Here is a 20,547-nt window from a genome sequence, read left to right on the forward strand (position 1 = left end):
AGCTCACACTAAAACGAGAACGCAGTAGTAGCATATTTCTGACAAAAAGATAGATGGTTACAAATAAAAGCTACAACTAGTATCTCCTTATCATAACTTTGGGAGTAGTTTGCCGTCCAGGAATGACAATTCACTGGGAGCCTGTTGCATTCAAGCGTAATCGTACGTTCATTTTTTTTTAATACGAGAAAGGAAAAACAAAGATCATTAAAAGGTCAAATTATCATAACATTTCGGGAATTAGCATTACACCTGGATCTATAAGAGACGAAGATTCTAGTACAACATAAGCAAGGGATTGGCTTACGAAATGACCGTCCTAGTAGGTTATCATTGCCACTTTTACCTAAGAAAATCTAATATTCAAAGAGAAAACCTATTCCAATGAAAACACATCTTGCAGAACCCGGTCATTAAGTTGTATTGGAATAAGATGTAGGAATACGAAAACATAACGGCGATTATCCTTGAAATTTCCCCGCAAATCTTAAAGCAATCGCAGATACGAGATGCTATGGCATTCGAAGAGTACCGAGACTCGCTGGTTGTATTTCGACGCCGATAAGGGGTCATACTGTTTCAAAAAACTGAAATGAAATGGTAAACAACCACTGGATTTTTCAGTATAAAAAGAATAGCGTAGCATCATATCGCATTCAGTGTGTTCAATGCAGCTTTTGAGAGCTTCCAGGCTTCAATCTGATATTATCCCTTTAAAATTAAACGACCCACTTTTCATTCCAGGATGCATATCGCACTACTTCTCCTTGGTGTCGGTTGCGCTTTTGCCAATTATGATACGCAGCCGTCTGGCTACGGTAACAATAACGCGTACGAGGTGCAGCATGTGGCAAAGAAGTCACCCTACAACAAACCAGTAGACTACACTAGGTCTAATGACTTCCCTGGCTTCAACTTCTTCGGCAACAAAGTCTCTCAGCAAAACCTTGGCCAGACCAACACCCAGGGACAGAGTAACTTCCAAAAGGTACATTGTTCAACACCTAGTAGATAGTTTGGTTTGCCGAATTCGTTGTTTCAGGGAGGTGACCAGACTAACGCAGGGTTGAATCAAAATCAAGTCAACGTTGGTCAGCAAAATAAACAGAAAGTCGGCAGCAGAGGATATGACGCCCCATACAGGCCTACTTATCCCGGCGGCTACAATCCAAACCCAGCTACTAACATCCTCGGCAATAACTTTGATCTACAAACCCTCGGACAAGTTAACACCCAAGGACAGACTAGCGTTCAACAAGGAGGTGACCAGACCAATGTCGGATCCAACGCTAACGCAGTTAACGTAGGCCAAACGAACACTCAGGTTAGCAAAAAAAAACAAGAATAATGACAATACAAAAACTTCGAAGACCTGACTATTCAGGGTGGTGTAAGTGGTGGATACAACGGTGGATACAAACCCAGCTATGACGCTCCTCGACCATATGGCGGTTATCAGGGTGGATACAACCCAACCACCAACGTCCTTGGCAACAAATTTGATCTACAGACTCTCGGACAAGTTAACACCCAAGGACAGTCTAGCGTTCAACAAGGAGGTGACCAGACCAATGTCGGATCCAACGCAAACGCCGTGAATGTCGGCCAAACGAACACCCAGGTTAGCGAAAAGGAAGAATAACGACAATACAAAATTTCAAAAACCTGACTATTTAGGGTGGTGTAAGTGGTGGATACAACGGTGGATACAAACCCAGCTATGACGCGCCTCGACCATATGGCGGTTATCAAAGTGGAGGATACAATCCATTCAACGTACTTGGCAACAACTTCGACCTCCAGACCCTTGGACAGGCTAACACGCAGGGTCAACAAAACGCACAAATCGGCGGCGCTCAAACCAACGCTGGATACAACCAAAATGCCGTTAACGTTGGTCAGACCAACAACCAGGTACAATAAGCTTCACGACATACTATTGAACACTTCAAAAGCATTGTTAAACAATGTTTCTAGGGAGGTGCCGGAGCCGGAGCAGGTTACAAACCATCATACGATGCTCCTTCTTATGGAGCCGTGCTAATTCCAATCAACCCCTCAACAGGAGGATATGCCGGAGGATATGCAGGTGCAGGTGGAAACGTCGTAGGAAACAGATACGATATCCAAAATCTGGGACAGGTAGATTGAGCCTTCTGATGTCTGGAATATTCAAGTCACAAAAGGCAATTTCAGGTCAGCAACCAAGGCCAAGCAAACTTGCAGAAGGGAGGTGATCAAACTAATGTCGGTCTGAACCAGAACGCTGTAAACGTAGGCCAGACAGAACAATCAGGTATAACTACCTCGTTGTAGTATAGAGAGTAATACCTTACTACCAGCTTTATTTAAGGGAGGTGCGGGAGCAGGATACAAACCTTCGTATGATGCTCCAAGTTACGGAGCAGGAGCCGGCGCCGGATACAACGGCGGACCAATCTACGTTCCTGACTTCGGCAACTTCATCAAGAACAACGTCTATTCGCAGAATCTTGGCCAGGTAATATGAAATTTCACAAAAAAAGGAGCACAGAATGATATTCTTGTCGTAAAGATGACATTTTCAGGCAAGTACCCAAGGACAACAGAACGTACAGAAAGGCGGTGACCAGGCCAACGTTGGAGTTAACGCCAATACTGTGAATGTTGGACAAACCAACAATCAGGTAATGCAAGCAATTGACATCGACAATGGGATTTCATGTTCAACCATTACTTCAGGGAGGTGCGGGAGGAAAGAGCTACGACGCTCCACAACAGGGATTCAACCCATTTAACTTCATCAACAATAAGGTATTCCAGCAAAACCTTGGACAAACCAATACCCAAGGACAATCTAATGCTCAGGTATGTTTAACAACTTGACTTCCATCGCTGTCACCTCCGAAATTCAAACTGTTCCAGATTGGCGGCGCACAAACCAACTTTGGGCAGAACCTGAACACCGTAAACGTCGGTCAAACGAACAACCAGTTCAGCGATGTACCAACATACGGAAAGCCGGCTCCTCCAGCATACAAACCCGCTCCTCCAGCGTACAAACCATCTCCTCCAGCTTACAAACCATCTCCTCCCGCTTACAAACCATCTCCTCCCGCTTACAAGCCCTCCCCTCCAGCATACAAGCCATCTCCTCCAGCTTACAAGCCCTCCCCTCCGGCATACAAGCCCTCCCCTCCGGCATACAAGCCCGAGCCAGAAAGCAGCGGCTACAGGCATTAGATCTTGTAATTTACGGGCTTGAAATGGTCTACGGGATATTTTCAATTGTTTTAAGTTTTAATTTCCAGTCGAAAATAAACTGTTCTCACATTTACTGTACTACTACGAATAAGCATGAAACAAACGAAAAAAATTCAAGATCGGTTTGGGCCATCATCAATACAATACTTAACCGTTAGATCAGATTCGTCTTACCTTCCTTTTCAAGACAACAATATGAAAACATGAAGTATCTTAAAGATCGTCAACGGACCTCTTCTAGTTGTTAACATATAACTGTCACCTTCTTAGTTGAAAAGCAAGTCGAGAAATATTTCAGCTGTTCTAATCGGTCTCGAAATCAACTCACATGGAATGCAGTTTCCACTGAATAGAATAAAACTAGCATTTAAACAAAGAATCGCACCTCTCCTTCATATGTTTGCATATCGGAATCGTACAAAAACAACTTCTTCCTGCCAACTTTTGCGAACCCGATGAGTCGGCTAACATTCTTCTCCCTATAAAACATAACTCTGAGAAACACCGCTGCATGTTTCGAAACAATCGAACTTCCGAAACTTTAAACGAAATTCGTAGTTGAAAAAATAGATTTCAAAGAAGCTGTTCTTCATCCTTATTATGTTCATTACGGACCAAATCAAAAATTTATTAGAAAAGCCAACCAATAATAGCTTCCAAATTCTGTTCATGCAGAAGAAGAAGAAAAGAAAGAAGTTTAGAAAAAAAGACTTCTATTTCTTCTTTCTGTTTTAAAAACGTTTGATATGTTTAATTTCTTCTTCGATGAAATTTCGCCTGATCGAAAGCATTTGGTGTGAAAATGTCGATCATCAACAAAACCACAGCTATGAACACTTACCACGATATAGTATCCAATTTCCATTATTTAGAACTACACAGAAATACGGTTATGATTCCGCTCCGGAAATTGTACGTAATGCTTCATAAACAATACAGCTAATGAAAACAAAGAAAAAACCACCAGAAAGTGTTCTGCCTAATTTTATGAAAGGTTGTAATAGCGCCAACGGTAACGAATAGGAGGATATTAGAAAGTACTGTCATTACCCTATTTGCTTAAAGTAACTAAAAGAGATACATTAAGAAAAACCAGGAGGTCAACCATTTCAAATATTAATGCAGTAGCTTCCTTCTAGGCCGTCAACACGCAGCAGAAATGTCCTACTACTCTGTGGTTATAGTGACAAGTGAATATATTGCTGAATAGAAATAATGAGTTTTTGTAACTTTATAAGGAATGAACATTCACACAAGTAAAACAATTATATCTACAAAAACAAATTGCTCTCTACGGTTCTGTGTCAAGGTATTCTCTGAAAAGTAGTCATAGACTGTTTCTAGCAATTAGAACTTTCATGGCAACATTCTTCCAGTGGAGAGATTTGAGAAGTACAGTTACTAAAGATGTATAGTCGGGTCAAAGCAAACGAACGCTGGGTGCGATTGCGCAAAAGGCTGCGCTCAAAGCGGTATGGTAAGGCGTAGCGGATACGATCGAGGTAGGACCATTCATCGCTGCAGTTAGCGATACTCCTCCCTCGACCTCAACCGCTAGATCCACCGCGCCGTCTCGAGCGCACCCATATATGCCACTGCACCGAGTTGCACGCTGTTTTGAGCCAATTATGACAACTGTAGAACGCCGCCAAAATGAAACAAATTCATTTAAATTATTCACGAATTTTTAACGAAGAAGGTGCTGCGACCTTCTAACGAAGCATAGATTCAAATATCTCCTGAACAAAATGAAAAGAGATCGTTCTAGTGAATGACTATGAACGTTAACTTACTGATCGTATTCCCAACTCAAGTACAGCGTATGATCCGACATCACCAACTTCTCGCAACATGTAAGCGGTGCCCGAAGTTGCATACATTGGGCAGATAATTTGGCCAAATCATCAATCGCTTTGTAGACGGTCGGTGACCTAAACACAGTCAAAATAACAAGAATACAGTAACGGACGTTGGATTCTGAAGCAAATAGCATGCATCGTAATCATTGCTGGCAGTAACCTGACGAAAACGAATCATTTTGTATGCATGCTAAGGATTTTTTGAGAAAAAAAAACACCAAGAGTGGTTTCGAAAAAAGAAACATTGTGTTGTACTTCACATTGCTATAAATGTTAAATAAGAGCCGGGCTTTTTGGAAAGTTTCTGGATGATTTTAAACGTCACTAGATCAGAGCGCACTGGAGCTTCTTATTCCCCATCCTATCCGTTCAAAGTCACTGATTAGAAATAATCTCGCTAGACAATTATTGATCACTACTCCTACATTGAAAACAACCAAAAAACAAAATAACAGTGATAGAAAAGAAAACTTAAAGACCGACAGCGCGTTATCGATATCTTATTGGAATTAAATGTAGAGAAATAACGAGAAAAGAGTCCCGAGAACAAAAGCATCTCACGCAAAGTTGCTGTGGCCATCCCATAGCCGGGGAAGCATGAGTTTGAACAATAAAGTGTAAGATAACATGATGTAATACTCAGTAATGCTGATTTCCATGATCAGCAAAGTAGGAGAGAACTTCAAAAACGAAATCTTGTAAGTGCAGATTCAGGAAATCATAGAATAATGACTGGACTGCTGAAAGAAATACAAATCGACTCGACTGATACTTTTATGAAAGAGATATATAAACTATAGCGTGATCAAAACGACATGAATCACGGTGCAGTTGCGTAAGCGGCTGCGCTCGAAGCGGCGGAGTAAAGTGTAGCGGGTATGATCGCTGTGGGACCCCGTGCTAGCACCTCTTATTGCAGAAGTTCGCAATGGTCCCAGTTCGATTCCAACCGCTATCCTCACTGCGTCGCTTGCAACCCAACCGCTCACGCGACTGCAACAAGCTTCATCGTTCGCTTTCAACCGACTATAGCTGGACAAGAAACTTTAGAAAGGTGCCTGCAGACACTGTCCTAGTACAGTTCCCGAAATCTTAGCTTGCTCACAACAAAGAATCTGAAAGCGCCCAAAAATCAAGAGAATAATGGGGAAACGAAGTCACTCGATGGATAATGAGTATTCTTTAAAAAATCCAAAAAATACACAGCAACCAACGACTGTTCTTTCCGTTTGAACAACACTAATTCTCAGGGAACTATCTAGATGTGTATGAATAAGTTCCACATTCCATTCACCTATTAGAAAGCGAAACAGACAGCCTAAGTAAGAGTACATAAAAGTTAGGGCCTTTACTAGTTTACAGCTCTAATGCGCGAGAAAATTACTTCAGCCCATAACGCTGTGCTCTACTAAATTGATCATAACCCAGTAGGGCTATGGTTGCCGCCTCTTATGTTCGCGAAAGCAACCGCATCGCGTCAGACAATGCAGTTGTTCTTCCCGAGAACCCTTTTCTGCTGCTGTTGTGACGCAACCAAATGCACATCGTCTATTGTCCGGTCAAAACGACACGAAATTCCTTGCAATTACGGAAGTGGCTGCGCCGAAGCGGCGCGGTGAAGACAGCTGTTGGGGTCGAGGTACATAGCTGCGAAATGCGCTAAGAACGGTGCTAGCAAGGGTCCCCTCGGTCCTAACCGCTGCGCTCCAACGCATCATTTTGAGCGCAGCCGCATTCACAACTCCATCAGGCTTCATGTCGTCTTGACCCGACTACATCTCGGCAAAAAAAAAGTAACTGCAAGCGCTTGCGGTCGCCTCAGAACAAGTTGAAGCCTGCTGCAACTGTGTAATTGATGTGAAACCCTCGCTACCCCCAATCGTACTGTAAAGAAGAGTGCATGTCCCACAACCCCACTTGAGAGAGAGAGAGAGATCATTCCAGTCAAGAACTGGGACATTTGATGGACTGACATGACATACTGCATACAGAAGACTAATTTGACAAATAAGAATAAGAGACATAAATTAGAATAATCGAAAATTTAGTGCTAAGGGTACTCTCAACTAAGCAAGTAATTTGCTTCTGTTTGCAATTAAACCAGTGGAGCAAGTGACTATAGATGACTGCTGCTGTAGATGCCGACGATGAAAATGTCCCGAAGTTATATGGATCAGAACGACCTGAAACTCGGTGATGTTGCTGTTCTCGAGACGGCGCGGTGAAGCTAGCGGCTTCGAACGAGTCGAGACCTTGGCTGGCGCCACCCACTCGATCATATCGTTTCGAATGCAGTCGCTTACGTAACGGCACCAAACCTTAGGTCGTTCTGACCCGATTACATAAATGGTAGCGCTCAAAAACAATATTTTGCGCTTCGCACACGGACGCAAAGGCTGTCCGCAGTTCAGAGCCGGTTTGGCGGCTCTGCGGTCTTGGTGGTTATTGACCATTCACGACAGTGCGCTCAATATCCACCAATACCGCAGAGCCGCCAAACAAAGACTAAAGTCGTGTTAAAATGACATGAAACACGGTGCAGTTGCGGTTGCGCTCCAAGCAACGCGGTGGAGATAACAGCTGGATTCGAGATCCTACCATTGCAAGCTCCAGCAATGAAAGGCGGTGGTATGAGTCCCCACTCGATCCTAACCGCTACGCTACACCGCACCGCTTCGTCGTTTCGACCTTACTATACGTCCGATCTCTTCAATATGGGTGTTTTTCAGCGCTAAATTATGGAGTTGGTCTCGACGTCGAGATCCTCATGATATTTGACATTAATTATCTCACATAATAAGACTTAAAAAGGAAAATGTAGTTAGAGGGGGGAGGGCACTCATTGACGCTCTTACTTTTTTCTCTTAGTAAGATTAGCTTACATGTAATAAATCCTCTAAGACTAATGCTTAGGTCTTAGGAAACCGATTGATTTGATTCTTTCCTTCGAGAAATAAAGGCATCACTAACTGCTCATTCCCAACTAGATTTTACCGGACTTGAATTTTGAAACAGAATCTAGAGGTAGACAAACTAATGATAACTCTAAACATGGATGGGAATTTGGAATGTGGAGGAGTGTGGACGTAATCTAACCACATAACTCGGCCTGTGATTGCAGCACCAAATATTTAGAACGATTTTTAAACATTAATCAATGGAAAAAACACAAGAGCGATCACTTACTGCAACTGTTTGATCCGCATGGGATCCAGACGAACGAGTGCTGGACCAAGAACAGGACGCAGGTCGGCTGCAACCTCCATGCTGGCAGTAGCGAAAGGCAATGAATGTCTTCAGCATGTGCATGCATTGCTGACACGACGACGAGCACACTGTGCATATATGAGGAGCATCGGCTGCGTCTCTGGCTCTATCACATTCTCTTACTGGAAATTTCACATCTGCCCCGTAACGCTCGCTAACGCCCGCTGCCTCTGCTGCCGCTACCGTACACCAACGGGCTTAGCCTTCTTCCATATGCATGGCGTCTAAAAGATGATCATGCATGACAACGAGAAGAAGGATCGAAGATGTGCACGGAGAACCGTATGTTTTAGGGAGAAGGGAGATGTCCTTCTCAGGAAAAAAAGTAGTCATAGTCTCGTTTCTAGCGTCAATCTCAACTCTAAGTCTAAAGGATACGGTCGGATTACAACGACCTGCAGTTTGGTGCACTTTCGTAGGTGGTTGCGGTCGAGGTGGGACCCTCAGTAGTATGGTCGGATTTTAGAAGAGTCCCTCAGTGCCACTTTGAGCGCAAGTGCATCCGCAATTGCATTAGGCAAGACCCAACTGCACCTAATGGCGCTAGGAACGAGCTATGGTAGTTTTCTGTGCGCGACCCTTCTTCTTTGTTCCGATGGTAAACACTATTTATCCGAGCACCCCTACCAGAACTCGTGGAGCAATATAACTTACTCGGCTGGATGAAGCTGATGTGGTGGGTGATGTTGGGCGTGGCTTGGATGCGTCGATACTCAGGCTACGCCCACGTATCCTCCATACCAAAAAGTGAAGAACTCTTCGTGGATGGAAGTCTCACATGATGGATAGTGTTACATTGATTGTCTTATATCCAACCTTACCTGCACCACGTTTATTTATTCAAAGGACAGGTAGGTCCTGCGACGATGCGTCGCTGTAGCTGCGGATCGAATTGGGCTGGATGGCGTGGCTGAAAAGAGGGCGTCCAAGGACAAATACATTGGATGCAGATCCAGGTGTTAGGATCAGCTAGCTGATGCAGTTATGTACCATAGTAACACTTCAGTCATACTGCAAAACTTTTTTTTTCGCCTTCTGTTCAATTTATTCGAAGAAATTCTTCAATTGTTCTCATTCATTACGTAGTTACAGTTGATGTTTCGCGGTAGGACCATGGCTCAGCCCCGCTTTTCTCCTGAAAACTGCCAACCAATGATACGGATACCTGCGAGCGGTTGCGGCCGTTTTGCTTTGAACGAAACGTCTGATGCCATCTTACTCCGTAATTTGCTCTCCTCATCCCAAGCGGATTGATTAACGCCAGGAACTTTTTTTTATGCTTTAGCACTTGAAGAATTCTAGAGAAATTCTTAAGAATAGTGAGAAAAATGTGGGCGATGGGATGGAAACGTCATAAGCTGATCCCCATGGGTTGACCGGAGGTGATTCCTTATACGACATCAATTTTCACGGAATTTTTACCGTCGGTGCAAAATTTATAAGAAGTAGGAAGGTAAATCTTGAACTGTTTGCATTGTACCTGTCGCCTAGATGACATCTTTGTGCTACGAATACTTGACATAAGTATCACATAAAAATTCCCCAACAATATTTTAAGTTCGAACGCCTCCCTCCACCTAGAAATTCGCTGGTTCGTGGACAAAACGTTCCACTTTTCCGCAGCGTTTTCACCGTCAATAAACAACTCTTTTGTGCATTTTTGCGGCATTCTCCTTTTTTCTCGATAGGTTCGGACGTCCATTAGGAAGTGTATTGTGCATATGGTGAAGTGGTAGAGATCGTATGATCATTGTGAGAGAGATGGAGAGGTTTGGTGTTGGAGACGGTCAGTCGCTCACGTATCTGGATGCTGTATTTATGTGTACATGGAAATGTGCCTAAAGAAGGAGGAAATGCAACAATGTTGGTGGCTAAAAGATTTCCTTATCAATTGGATGATTACGTAAGCTCGTGCCCTAAGATTTCCATAGATGGCACTAAAATGTATCGTGTGATTGATCTCGCTACTTTTGTCTATTTTTTGCATGCTTTCAAAATCTTATAGTGTCTTATATCACCTTCTCAAGTATCGTTTCAATAAGCCGATTCGTGCTCTAGGGATGTTTTCCCCCATGAAGAACGAAAGTGTCAATTGCGGCATGTAATACTGAGCGAATTTCGGAGAGACGTGAGTGTTGGGACTGCACAAAAAAAAACATTTTGGATGTTTACTTGAATTATGCTCCCGCTCTCGGAACAGTTAAAGGCAGCATATCACGAATCTGAGGTGGTGCTGATTTGAGGTGGAGCATCCGCATACGGGGTCGTAGATTGTGGAGACGGAGGTAGTTCCGCCCATCTCTCCCTGGATCACTGCAAACAGCCGCCTCCAGAATGTTGTTTTGTACGACGCCATCTATTACAACGCTCCACCGCTTGCGCCGCCTCCGCCCTGCGATTCGTCGAAAATCAATTCGGACTGCCCCGATAGGTAGTGAGGGACGCTATGTGTGCAAGGGTGGCGCGCTGCAATAGAAGGGATCGTACAAAACAGCATTCAGGGGTCGACTGCTTGCAGTGATTCAGGGAGAGATGAGCGGAACCACCCCGGTCTCCATAACCCCGCATACGGACGCTCCATCGGAAATCCGTACCGCCCCAGATTCGTGGTATGCTGCCTTTGAGGGGTGGTTTGGCAGATTTCAATATGGAGATCTCATTTTGCAAGATCAAACCCGCCATGGGAGGCTTTCTGATATTGATGGAGATATTGTAGGTAGCTTAGTGGAGGAAAACAGGAGGATCGCAGCTGAGAATATTCCTGAGACGTTGACAACTGTAAGGGAATAATGGAGACTATGTTCTTGATTACTAGAACTATGTTCCTTCAAAATTTTCTTTTTGAAATTTTACTTTGAATCAGGCATGGATTTGTACAACAATTTAGTAATTATCGACCGCGCAAGAATGAAAGTCTTGGTTGGCCTTGGCTGATGTCGAAGAGCCGACCGTGCAAACACGTGGGAGAATTAAAAATATGAGAGTCGATAAATGTAGACCAAATTTTGAGAGAGGTCTTTCCAGATTTATAGGCCCCAAGGAAGTTCGAGGACCAACTAAACTGACAGCATGAGTAGAGCGACAAGAAATGGAGAAGAAAGCTCACCGATTCCAGGACGAAACGATGGTGTTGTACAAATACTCCTGTGTCAAATAAATACAAATACTACATTGATTCTCTTAAAATAAACACCATAAAACTAGGCAAATTCTTTACGCTATTTCACTAGAATATTCCTATCCGATCCGTGGATTTTATGAGATCGTGATGAAATTCGTACTGCTACTTGACTTTTTCCAAATTTATTTGATGCCGTGTAGAGGTCAGTGGTGACACAGCGATGACCTCGTTAAAGGCGCCGCAATATCTGGGATTCCTAGTATTGTACTCTTCTGAGAGGTTTTTCCGAAGATCTCTCGATATCTCGGCATCGACATCACCGTGAAGTGCATCCTAGTTTATAGTAATATCTATCGATCCTGAATTTTGGCGTTTCTTCATTGATTCATTGATGTATTTGATTTTTACCTTATTCTAGATTTAATTTCATAATAATATTCACTAATTATTACTGGGGACCTAATTGGACCATTTTATTTTGACCAATGAGTGACTTTCAAATCTTATGTTGTATTGTTGTAAATGTTTTATTTCCACTTCTCCTCTAAGCCACTTCCGCTCAAATCAAAGAACCTTTTAGAAGACCATCCTCAGTTGCTCCACTACCTCCTCTCTCCGCTGACTCAACATTACATCCGCCTGTCAAAGGCAATGAAATAAATTAGCCTTGGCAACCGACATGCATTTTGTGCGGAAGACGGGTTTGGAGGCACTTTTGTGGCCAGACTCTCTATCGGTTTTTCGCAATGTTTTCTTCGAAAAAAATTAAGGCTGTAATTAAATACCTCAAAAAGAGAACTAAATTCGAAAATAGAGCAGTGCAACTAAAACGTTTAGATACGTATGTTTTTAAGTCTATACTTCACATTTTTGTATCTAGTTTTTCTTTCGAATTTTACTTCTATTTGTATTTTTAAGGGAGGGATGAACAAGAACCGGATTTTGTCTTTCAAGAATCTTCCTATGTAGAAGGCTTTGTAGATCCAAGTTTAAATATTCCAGTTGGAAACATTAGAGTTTAGCAATTTATCATCGAGAACCAGGTTGTAACTAATTTTCATCAGGTCGCAGATCTTAGTTCTAATTGCTGCGTCACGGCTACGACCACGATTATCGACGTAACCACTGACAAATAGTTGACGCAACCGCTACACAGAAGGAACCTATTATTGATAAAGTTTGTTTATTTTTGTCAATTTATTTTATTTTTTTTTTCGTTTTGATTTATTTGTTTTTATTGATTTTGTTTAATTTATTTGTTCTAGAAAAATTACGCAGTGAACACTCTGATTTGTAGCTTTTCTCTTCTTAGTAGTTTCGTTTTTTTATGGACTTTTTTCTGATTTTTGGACGAATCAGAACAATGCCGAAAATATTTTGCTAAAACTACTAAAAAAAATTTTTTCGGAGAAATCGTGTTTCGGGCATGGTCGCGTGATTTGATGATTTTTCGGCACTCCTTTAAGCCAAAAAAAGTTCACAGCCAGAAAAGTGCAAAAAAATCTCAACGTAACAAAAGTCCAATTTTTTCGAGTGAAAATTATTTTCCTTGGAAAAATTGCTACTTTGTTTTATTCGTTCGTTTATTTCATTCGTTCCTGACGAGTTCTCACCGGGGATGCTGAGCTCATGAAGCCTAAAAGTCACGGGGAATCGGTTGTGTATGTTGTGGATGAACAGCAGAACAACAGCAGGATTCATTTTGCGACACATTTCTATCATTTCAGCGAGTTTTCTTTCATGGATCTCAACTAGTTAGCCTCATTGCCACTTCAAGTGTACTGAAGCGTATAGTAGCGCAATTTATTGCATACTTTCTGAGATAACAGTCCTCCAAATGTCCTGTATATACTCTTCCTAGCCAAAAAAACGCTCAATGGAGTGAAGAAGTGACTGGAAAAGGTTCAGATAGCTGCTGAACTTTCGTGAACTAGGGAAACAGTGTGGATTTGAGCTGGGAGAAGCATTGCGTAGCGTTTTTTCATAACGTGTTTAGCGGATTAGCATTGTTACGCGACTCTTTCGTCCTCTATAAGCACCTTCAACGTGTTTATGTGAAAGTGGGTCGACGGCGGGCAGTGGAGAGCAGCGAAGTGCCATTGTTGCTCGTTTTGAACATATGGAGGGAGGAGGCTTTTGTTAGGTTCAACCATTGCCGTTGTCCGATTTCCCTGACATTTCCTCCTGGATTTTACACGCATAAATCGTGTGACGCAGTGTACTTACTAAAGTTCCATTTTTCTTCCTAAATTCTGGACAGTCCTCTCTACTCATGCCCATTAATCTTAACACACAACCTCTTTTTGAAAAAAAAAACTAGCTTGAAGTTAAAGAAAAACTGAGAAATCATTTCAATGTTCACTTCAAAGTCCACAAAAAGTGAAACTGGAATCCTCGTTAGCCGTTAAGGTCTGATTCCCAAGGTTCAAGTAGGAGGGTAAGAATATTCTGGTAGGAGATGAGCTTATAGTTGTTTCCATCACCTTTGTCGATTTTTTTAACCTTTTTCACTCCATTGTGGTCACGCACATGGAATACCAGGAACGAATGGATTTTTTTAATCTGGAAATTTTATCGCACGTACGGCGACAACGGTATGGAAAGGGTTGATAATAATAAATAAATTTGTTTTATTTGTTATATTACATAAATTTCGCACCTGCTTTCTATTTTGCATTTTTTTCATTTACATTTTTATACATTTCGCATTGCTTCGTCATTTAAATTACTTCTTAAGTTTTCTTATTTTACATTACATGCATTTTTTACTTGTTATATTATGCAATATTGTTTCATTATCTATTTACTTATTTATTTACTTTATTTTGATTGTGGAAAAATCTCTCCGATCTGAGCGACCAAACTGCTCAAAATAATAAATGTCTATGAAAAAAAATAACCTTATGGCCGAGGAAATTTTTGCAAAGTGGATGAAAAGTTGTGATTTGATTTATTTTCAAATATTTGATTTCGATTATGCTTTTCGTAGTTGACTTTTAATTAGAGCAATTTTTAGGAGGATTATTTCACTTTATTTCAAGTTATTCCTTTTTTCAGTGTTTTCCTTCGTTTTTTTTTTTCGCTACCATTTCTAGCAAAAAATTCTGGAAAACTTCTATAGCAAATGTTGCTTTTATCAAAAACAAGGCTCATTCAATTCAGCAACTCTTGGTTCTAATTTCATTCTATATTTTTATATACATGTATGTACTTATTTAAGGATCAAATATAAGAAAATGTTCTTGCTTTCTTCCGAGTAATCTTGGAGTTTGATACTACTGTAATTGTACATAGGTACTGATTCCGGATCAATGATCATACAATATCGCTGGTCAAATATTTTATTTTCGATAATTTTTTTGTCGAAAATTTGTTTTCCGTAAAATGCAGGATTAAGAAGAAAATAGTTAAATAAACAAAAAGAGTAAATTCGAATTGTTACCCAAAAACATGAATGAGCGTTTTCATCCTCATAAGACCATAAGCCGGCCTCCTGATCATTTTCGGATGTTTCTCACTAATTGGTACTCTAATATGATGTTATTCCAGGCTGAAAGAAAAAAAAATCGGTCAAATCACCTTCGATCGTGCTCTCGTGATCGTAAACGGATTTATGAAAGTAAGAGATTTAATCTCGGTAAAGTATGTTAACGTCCCGAGTTTGAATCCCGTACGTACTACGATCAGATGTCAGACAACCTCGCATTTACGTGACAGGCATAGTTATAAATAGTAGGAAGAGTAATAGCCCTTCATCAACCTGTCTTTTCAACATCAATGATCATGATTTGTGGGTTGTTTAGGTCGAACTTTGGAATAAACCACAAATTGTAAATAAATTCTGTTCCCTGAGCTAAAAGATGACCTAATGACAATTTTGACTATGATATTGTTTCAGAGACGTGGAGCAAGTTCCTCCTCTAACAAGCGACCACGATAAGCATTGGGTTGATGTTGTGACGTTTGTGTTTTTAGCTCACAGCTTTAGTTCCTCTTTTTCTGTTGTTCATTATGACACTAGCTAGCTGGAATTCTGCCTTGATATGCTCCTTTTCAAATTCGCCCCACAATTGGCCCTTATGCTCTCTTAGTGGTGGAAGCCGTTCATGGATAGCAAAGTTGGTGCGCCCTTGCGCTTGAGGTCCCCTCCCCCTCCGTTCTCCCAAGGTCCCTGACGGATTCCTCCGTTCGAGGTTAAGTTGGTCACCCTAACTCCGGCGTCCGTTCATCTACCGTAGCGTTCTGGTTCTGGGAAAAGTATCTCGCGTGAGGATTTCTCACCTTCTGTAGCAGGAGAATGAACCTACCTTTCCTGCTCTTAGCTTCGAAGGGCCAGTGTTATTGTGTAAAATTCAAGCGAAACTCTAGTGAGCTCTGTTCCATCTTGTTTGTTTGTTTTGTCGCACACCTCCAGGTGTTTTCGATAAATAAATAAATAAATAGACAAATATTCTCTACATGAACATACAATGATCCGCAAGGTGCAATCGAGAGGTCTTCTATTTTTATTTTTTCCTTTCAGTTACCTTGTTGTTGTTTTACTTTTTATCGCTATTCGTTTTTGTATTCTGCAATAATTTTTCAATTCTTACCTCCGACAACTTTTCAATTTTTCAAAATCAGTTAATCTTGTGTTATTCGTCGCTTTCTCATCATTTCCAACTTTTTTCGTAGAAAATATTTTCTTGACAGAATCTTTCACTCCTTCCACCTGCTGAAAAGCAGAGAATGACAGAACCACTTACTAATTTCAAATTTTCAGCAGTTTTCGCGTCTTTTGAAAATGGACCCATTTCCATTCGCATTTTATTCTCTTCTCTTCCGTCGCAATTATGTATGTATGACGAAGGTTTTGACGCATGACCTTGTGTGTTTGTGAAACAACTCAGTCTTTCCTTCGTCTTATCTTCATTTTCTATCTTAAATACCTCTTTAATACCTTTTGCCTTCCTTCATAATCTCTCTCGTCAGTCATTCTCGCTTCAAAAGGTTTTTTTTAGGTTTTTTGTTCGAAAATTATTCGAAATTTCTGTTTTGACTATTGAATATTTTTTCTGGAGGACTTGTCATTTAGAATCGATGTCAACTAGTTAAATTTGAAAAAACCAAAAGAGTTGCTTCACAGAAGTTTACTCTCTTAGGAATGGTCACTCCACAACCTTTAATTTTTTTCTAAATTTATTCAACATCGCTGATCTAATTCAAATCTAAATAAGAATGAATCTCCTGATCTAAGTGGACAAAAAACATTTTATTTCAAAAAGAGAACAGGCGCCGGTAGCGATTGAGAAATATTCTCGTCAGAATTGAAGAAATTGGCGTTCTCTTTATCCCACAAAATCAGTGGATTCTACACAGAGCAACGAAATCATATGCATATCTCTATGTGTTTATACAGTTTAATACATACACGTAAGTTTATAGATACCAAATCAATCCAGGATTTTGTAGGATTTTCCTTTACTGGCCTGTATTTTTCAAATATCTATTAGGAGAAGGCTCAAAGGGCTTTCTTTCTTCCTTGGCTCTTCCTTCCTTGGATTACATCTCCTCTTCGCTTCTATCACGTTCACTGACGGTAATCCGCGTCCAGTTTTTTGCGGCCCTCTGAGACCACATCTTTTTTTTAAATAAAATGAACAAATTGAAGTAAATATTACAGCTGTTGGAATTATTGTTTATTTCTATAAGTTTGAATGTATTTTAAAAATAATTTATTTAAGAGTTCTAAATTTAGCGACAAGGATGGGGGCACGAGAGGGTCTACGGGTAAAATCTTTTCCCTTTCAGTATGAACTGTACTTTTCTGAGATGACAAAGCATTTCCTTATATACATAGAGCTGACACATCATAAATACACAAATTTTTCCAGTTCCTGAATAACATTAGTAGATGACTCAGAAAGGAGACTTCCCATCACTGTCAACACGTTGTTGCATTCTTCTTAGAAATATTTTTGGTACTGTGTCTTTCTTTACTTACTCGTCAACTACGTAGTACATAGGACTAATGAATTTTGAGGAAATTCTCTTAAAAATTCACAGCGCTCAACGAGTTCTGCCAGAAAAAATTTGACCATGTTCTCATAGCAAAAGGGAGAAAAGTCATAACTTGTATATGGCTGATTTTCAGGAAGCCACCGCTTGATAATAGTTCGACTTCATGTCAAAATCTTTAATATCACGCAAAAAGGTGACATTGCAATGATTTTTGACCTGTTCGGAGGATCCAGAAAATTTTTTGTTGTAGCTAAATCGTTGTAGAAGTGAGAAATAGAAATTTCTGAAAGGTCAGCTTAACATCTCAGCTCTCATGGTGTATCATTTTCCTCTTATCTTTGATTTATGTAGTGGAGTTTTGCTCTAGCCGATATTCACATACAACTATGGTGATTTTGCGCCTTCATTGTTTATTAGAAAGTTGAACAACACTTCTTCTGTTGTTATAAGTTCGAAAATATATTCTTACTTTTCAAGTGCGTTTTTGGTGTTCCTTCATATTTCATTCGAGTTACATTCTCAGGGCACGTTCGCTTGTTTTATGGGATTTCTCTGCATTTTTTTTTTGATCCTCATTCTTATTTATTTATTTTATTGTTTATTTATATTGGTTTATTTTCTCCTTAAACATTTGTTTCCTCCTTTGTCACGACGACAACAACTATGTGTAAATAAATAAGTAAACAAGTGAATAAATAAGCAAAAGAATGAATAAATAAACAAATACGTCCGTAAATACTGCTGTAAGTGTGTACCGTACTACACCCAGATCCAGATGTGGAGCTAACATCATACTAGTGCTAGTATACAAATATAATATAATATCAACAAATGAAAATAAGCATGATATTGATGGTAATAATAGTACAATAATAGTAATAAATAATAATAATAAACAGTGGTATATGATAAATATATATTAAACACTAAATGTATTATAAATAATGACTTACTTACTTACTTGACTTGAGTTATAAATAAATTAATTTATTAGTAGTGCTTGGGGCGGGTGTAGTGTAGCGGTTAGAGGTTCCCCTTCCTGCACGGTCGATCGGAGGTTCAAATCCTCCCTAGTGCTCACCAAGCCTTTCATCCCTCCGGGATCGATAAATTGGTACCAGACTTGTCTGGGAGGATAAAAAACACTGCCTTGACACATCAGCTAGCCACTGCAAGTCATTCTTTAGGCCAGCTACACGTTCGTAAACCTCAAACGATTCTGAATTGAAGTGAACGTGAGGGCGCATCCAAAGCGGATTGATTAACGCCGGACACTTTATCCTTCAGCTTTATTAATAGTGCTTAAATTATGAGTAATAATGAACAATAATGCGCTAATGTTCACTTTCTTGGGGAAATCTCAAAACGTACACGTTGTCTAATTATGTCCTGTTGTTGGCGAAGAAGATTGCAGCGCATGACATTCTGGAAACAATTATGAACGATCGTTATTCTTGAAAAGAAGATTTCTCTCTGAAATATGTACATAGTGTCTTTGTACGTGTCTCGATAATTCGCCAAAATACCTGTTTGAATTCGTCTCAAAGAACGAACAGCACCGTTCCGGGATTGAAAATTGACTTTTCTTTGCACTAGAACCTGTACATTATAGTGTGCATCAAGAATTTCATTTCATTCTCGTTTTTTTTTTCAATTTTATTTGAATTCACTGGTGCTTGGTTGATTGAACAGATTGATTAGCTCTTTCAAACGTAAGTATGAGTGCATCGTTGTGCATAACCACCGTATTCTGCATGATACTGACAGATCTTTTAAAAATGCCCTTCTAAAATTCTTTATTCCTTTTATTTTATCTGTTATTTTAATCTTTATTTAATTAATCCTCATTTATCTTTTTATCTAGTATTTATTTTACTAATTATTTAATTGGTTAGCAAGAGGTCCACTTTCTCGTCGGAAAACGGCTATTTCCCACCTACACTAATCTTATCATCAGAGGAAGTAAACTGCGGTTGAAGAGACAACAGACAACAGGTAGACAACAGTGATATATTATAATATGTTATATTTGTAATTAACTAGTGATAAATTTATAGTTTTTAATTTTAATTTTAAATTTTAACTCTCAACCCAATCTTTAGTATTTTATATTTTAATTTTTAATTTTTTAAATTCTTTTGTTTTCCAAATTTTATTTTTTTTTTTAATTTTAATCTTTAAATTTATAAAGCATGTATTTCATGCAAAAAACATTATCCCGGAAAAGAAGGTCTCCGCCAACGTTGTCACCGATGCGAAACTTCCATTGCATCGCACAAACTCCAGATACGTTAGTTGATCACGTGTCTGGAACTTTCCAGGCTAATTCACTCATCTGATTTCATGGGGAGAGCAAGCCAGTGGCAGACCGCATACAATTCATCTGTCTTATGTGTCATTGCTTTATTTTTTTTTCGAAAGAAATCCATGAATATTTTCCATTTGAACAGTCGATAGTGGCCACAGACGAAGAGCCCATTTTTCGTGAAGCACTCATTTTATTGCACGTTGCCCTCAGAGAACATATATGCATAGTTATTTTTCAATCTGTCCCAATGTTTCTGTTTGTATCTGTTTTCTTGAAAAAATATAACTTTGAAGAGTCAGACTGACGGATTTCGAGAGTTTTACCCCGTTTGTCTTAATTCTAAGAAAAAAAAAGCGAAAACGATAGAATTCTCTGTTGTTGCATAGCTTTTGACGATATGACGATATGACTGCGTATGGATTTTTGCAGTAACCACTTACATAATCGACTCAGCATTTTTCAACAAGAGACTGTGGAATTTTTAGAGAATTTATTTGTGCTACAAAAAAATTGGAAATGATTCTACTGTCCTATTCCTTTTTCAGCGAGCAGCCGTGGAATCGTTTCTGAAATTAGGAAATTAATTGTGAAGGAACATGGAATGAGATGATCTTTGACGTTGGGCTTACGTACATACCATGCACGAACTTTCATGTAAATCTATAATTAAAGGCATCACCCCACGAATCTGAAGTGGTACGGATTTCAGGTGGAGTATTCGTACACAGGATCGTAGAATAAAGAGAGAG

At 40.0% G+C, this 20,547-nt stretch overlaps 2 protein-coding genes across 3 annotated transcripts; one reads left to right on the plus strand and one right to left on the minus strand.

The window, feature by feature from the left end:
* Nucleotides 1-745: 745 nt before the first annotated feature.
* RB195_002934 (uncharacterized protein) lies at nt 746-3,222 on the plus strand (the record flags this gene model as incomplete). The annotated part of the gene is made up of 10 exons (XM_064200402.1): nt 746-988; nt 1,043-1,324; nt 1,385-1,621; nt 1,678-1,914; nt 1,978-2,142; nt 2,197-2,274; nt 2,354-2,500; nt 2,568-2,666; nt 2,722-2,847; nt 2,905-3,222. The coding sequence occupies 10 exons, from the start codon at nt 746-748 to the stop codon at nt 3,220-3,222; spliced, it is 1,932 nt and encodes a 643-aa protein (XP_064056283.1).
* Nucleotides 3,223-3,425: 203 nt separating this feature from the next.
* On the minus strand, nt 3,426-8,368 carry RB195_002935 (uncharacterized protein; the record flags this gene model as incomplete). Of its 2 annotated transcripts, XM_064200403.1 has the most annotated exons (4): nt 3,426-3,455; nt 3,629-3,722; nt 5,037-5,174; nt 8,289-8,368. In XM_064200403.1, the coding sequence occupies 4 exons, from the start codon at nt 8,366-8,368 to the stop codon at nt 3,426-3,428; spliced, it is 342 nt and encodes a 113-aa protein (XP_064056284.1). The 2 variants fall into 2 exon arrangements, with proteins under 2 accessions (XP_064056284.1, XP_013302926.2); XM_013447472.2 differs by lacking the exon at nt 3,426-3,455 and having other exon boundaries at nt 3,611-3,722.
* Between the last annotated feature and the right edge of the window lie 12,179 nt (nt 8,369-20,547).

The sequence above is a fragment of the Necator americanus genome, chromosome IV (genome assembly GCF_031761385.1).
Source record: "Necator americanus strain Aroian chromosome IV, whole genome shotgun sequence".
NCBI lineage: Eukaryota > Metazoa > Nematoda > Chromadorea > Rhabditida > Ancylostomatidae > Necator > Necator americanus.